The following is a 4,102-nucleotide window of genomic DNA, read 5'->3' as shown; positions in this document are numbered from 1 at the left end:
TTGTATATAATCAAGTACATTTAATTAAAAACCAGCTATAGAATACAATGGAAAGTATTGTATATAAATGTCATTTTATGCATATAATTGACTAAACCTAATAAAATTTGGAGCTACGTTGAGTGGCCTGACCTGTTTCGAGCTACCTTGAGGCAATGATCGAAATTATTACATTTATTTCCTTTAGGGCATAATTCAAGCGGAAAATGCAAATGTGGTACTCAGCTCCGCTTGGTCGGCGCCACCATACAAGGTGCAAACGCCAGCGCATTTGCCTGCACCAGCGAGAGTGCGGGCGCCGCGACCCTTGGAACCGATAATCCGACAGTGCGCGCGGTTGCTGTGCAGAACCGGCCGCTCCAACCTCCGGCTAAGCGGGCATAACTGCACTGCACCCTCCGTGTACAGCTCCATGGCATTCTGCACCTCGCAGTGCAGAACTGCAATATGGTGTTTTTTGCTAAGTTGATTCAACTTCGCATGCAGGTTATGTATGGGTTCAGTCTAGGAGAATTGCTCTGTTTTCCTCTTCCCCAGGCTGCGGCAGAGCCACTGCAAATACTTTAAGAAACAAATTTTAGTGCTATTTCGGCGAGCCAAATCTGTGGTCAGGGTATCTCTCCACGAAAAGTGAAAACCGTATGAATGGATTATCTGTGTCGTAATTTGATTTACTTTTACTGGTATTGAAAGGCCGGTGGTGTTTGGTTGCCACGATAGCTGCAGAGAATGAGTTGAGGGCAGCCACGTGACCGTATACAGTGTATGTAGTGTACACAGCATGCAAATCATGTCAGATGGTTGATTAAGGAATGAACAGTGAACGACGGAATGGCTTGTTAGACTGATGACCTAGTGTCAACTCTGCTGCTACCTGGTCAGTTATCCTGTGGCTACAACATTGGCTCATAGAAACAATTGGTCTAGTAACAGGAGTAGTCATCTCTTGCAGTGATCCTAGGATATTCACGCTCGCGGACACAGCCAGCATAGAAACAATTTTTTTGCCACAGTTCACAAAGATAAGAAACCTTTTGATTGCAACAAAGCCCGTCATGGCGGCAATGCGGAAAGAAAGATACATGTCAAAGTGCATACAAGGCAAGATACAAAAACGAAAGAAGGAAGGCAAGCAAGAAAGCATGTACTATTGCAGTGGCTCCAGCTTCAAGACTGGCTTCCTACTATGATCGTCAACAAGTTCCTTCAGCTGCTGCCGTAGTTCCTCGCTGTAGGAACCCTTAAGCCAGACTGTCTTGAGACCGTGCATACCACTTAGCCCAGCGCCCCCAGAAACCCGGAAAGATGATCCTTTAGAGCACTGGATTATCAGCACCTCAACATATTCAAATATGCCTCCATAACGGAAAATTACCTCTAACTTGGAGCTGCAATCCATCTTGAGGACCCGAGGTTTACAAGGATCATCCCAGTTGAACTCGAAGCACGGGAATGCCATAGAGTCTAAATCTACCTTCTGGTCGCCTTGCACGTTGATGCAGAGACGATTAAGGATAATCATACATGGCAATTTTTCTTTCAAGAAGAAGTGCACGTCATCTGGCCCTGTAATAGTCATCTCAAGATCCAACTTTTTGAGATTGACAAGAGCCTTGATAGTGTCTGGCAATCTGCTCATAGGCCCGTACAACTTAAGGCTCTTCAGGGTCATGGGTGGCTTGAAGCTATCGTCGAGGCAATCCTCGTCGAATCGCACTGACAAGGATTCGAGACGGCAATTCTTATCCGATAGTGCAGAACACAGCAGCGGCCAGTTTTTCTTATTGACGCCGCACACTCTGAGCTTGAGCAATTGGGTTAGTTTTGCGAGGTGCATCAGAAAGGCCTCCCCACCTGCTGCACTGACATTCACCACACCAACAGCATGCAAGGCTGCAAGTTTTTCAATCCCCACAGGAACCTTAACACCACCATTATGATTTGGGGCACACGAGCTCCAGGTACGCGAAAGTTTGGATGCCCATCCCACCTTTGGTACCATTGACCTGTGGGAGGCTTCTGGTGATCTAGCTGCCTGTGCTGGGTTTTCGGGAGATGCTGGTACTGTTGGCTGCCCTGCAGATATGCTGCTATCACGGCCTTCTAACTCTGATGATGTTGATGCTGATGTCCAATCTTGATCTGTACCAGCACGGATGTATTGCAGCTTATGAAGCTTGATGATAGCAGATGGCAACATGACTATGGAGGTGAATCTTACATCCAGAGTCTGTAGCTGCCTTAGCCCTTCCAATGTATCAGGCAGACGACTAATCTTCCTGCATCCTCGTAGGGAGATGAACTTGAGGCTCAACAGCTTCAGAAATATCTGCTCAAGGTCATCATTTGTTACAGCTATCATGTCTTCTAGGTCCAGCACTCGAAGTCGCTTCATCTTGTCAGAGATAAAGAACGGATACCATGTTCCAAACACTGTCAAAGACCGCAGCCGTGCGAAGTCGATGCTCTCAAACACATTTTGGTCCCTGTGCCAGTCTGCCATTATGGTCAGGTGTTGTCCTGTGCGTTGCGTGTTTGGACTGCAACGTCCATCCAATGCAAAAACAAGATTATCCTCCATTGGCCGCGAGATGATGTATTCAAGGAAGAAACCATTGACTTTAAAATTGTTCTTGCTTGTTGCTTGCTGGGTTATGCTCCATTGAACGAGCTCAGACAAACAATTGCTCTGTCTTGTTGCTTGCTGGATTATGCTCAATTCAACGAGCTCAGACAAACGCTTTTGCGCATTCTCCTTTGCGGTACAACCAGGTGTGTCCCTGCAGTAGCCCTCAGCGATCCATCTTCTCAGTAAATAGCCTCGCCTAATTTTGCTGCTTGCAGGGAAGACAGAAAGGTAGAAGATACATGGCTTTACCGAATCTGGACAAGCATCAAAGTAGGAATGCATCCAAGATAAAAGACCACTCAAACTATGGAATTGAGGATCAGTCTCCAATTTGAACATGAAGTCATCATTCATATGCTCCAAGAATGCCCACGAGACTTTTCCTATGGCAGCCACTACTTTCATAAGCCCACCGCATTTGGCCACAAGTTTTACAAGGTCCACCTTTCCCATTCGACTAGCCAGCTCCGTGCCGTTAGGATCAATAAGCTGTAGTCCAAAAAAATAGATTAGGAAACTCATAAAAAATTCGATTTGGACTTGATACTTGTTGTTCAACCACAGAATAATCAAGCCTTCATGGTAGATAATAAAATTTGCATTAAGATCGTAAGACCAGCGAATGACTACTACTGCCGGCAAATCAATCCGTCGATGCGCTGCTGTCGCTGTTCCCCAACCGGAGCCGGCTTGACCTTATCGAGGATATTTCGTGAACGTGCCCCTAAGGATCACGGCCCTGGAGCCGCAGTCTTCACCGTTGAACCCTTGTATAGATCTGAATCACCTAACGCCAAATTTTGCAACATGACGTAAAACCCTGACCTCACCGCCCGAAGGAGATGGCAGGAATCTACACCGAAACCCTGTCGACTTTGTCCAGATTAACGAACTCAAGGAAGATTGGTGCCCGGAAATCAAACTCTAAGAAAAAGCGTCGCCATCTGCCCGAGCGCCACACCCGGGTGGACTAAAAGCCCTAAGGTAAACTACTAACCGGAGTGAAGGCACCGGAAGTCCAATCCCTGACACCAGCGGAGCGGCAGAGATAGAAGGCGAATCTAAGAACTTGCCGGTGTAACCTAGAGGGAAAAGTTTGCCCTAACCACCTAGAGTGAAGAGAGGAAAACTAAACTAGGGATTCTAACAATGACTAAGAAATCTCGGATTTGACTAAATAAAGGACTACAAATGTGAGCAGTATACTTGCGAAACGGAAGCGCACCCGCTCCCCCCTCCCGCCCGCGCCGCCACCCGCGAGGCGGCCGGGGCGGGCGCCCAGATCCCGCCGCCTCCGGTCTCCCCTCCTCCTCCTTCCTCCCTCGCCGCCGCCAGGGGGCGCGGCCGGGCTCGCCTGACCGACGCCGGCGGCGGCGGGGCCCTGCTCTTCGCCCTCCGGCGTTGGGGGCGACGCGGGTCCCTCCTTCGCGGGCGGGCGCGGGGCACCGCGGCGCGGCGGCGCGCGGCCCTCCG

The 4,102-nt window shown here is 48.8% G+C and overlaps 1 protein-coding gene across 1 annotated transcript in view; it reads right to left on the bottom strand.

Moving 5' to 3' along the window:
- Positions 1-1,029: 1,029 nt before the first annotated feature.
- The window catches only part of LOC119366587, a 13,421-nt gene continuing 10,348 nt past the window's right edge, over positions 1,030-4,102 (bottom strand). Inside the window, exon 4 of the mRNA XM_037632346.1 lies at positions 1,030-3,118. Within this exon, the coding sequence (XP_037488243.1) occupies positions 1,148-3,118 (1,971 nt within the window). The 3' untranslated portion in view covers positions 1,030-1,147. The remainder of the gene's footprint in view (positions 3,119-4,102) is intronic.

This window comes from Triticum dicoccoides, chromosome 2B (genome assembly GCF_002162155.2).
Source record: "Triticum dicoccoides isolate Atlit2015 ecotype Zavitan chromosome 2B, WEW_v2.0, whole genome shotgun sequence".
Lineage (NCBI taxonomy): Eukaryota > Viridiplantae > Streptophyta > Magnoliopsida > Poales > Poaceae > Triticum > Triticum dicoccoides.
Note: the sequence above shows the minus strand (reverse complement) of the source record. Positions and strands in the feature narration are given on the sequence as shown.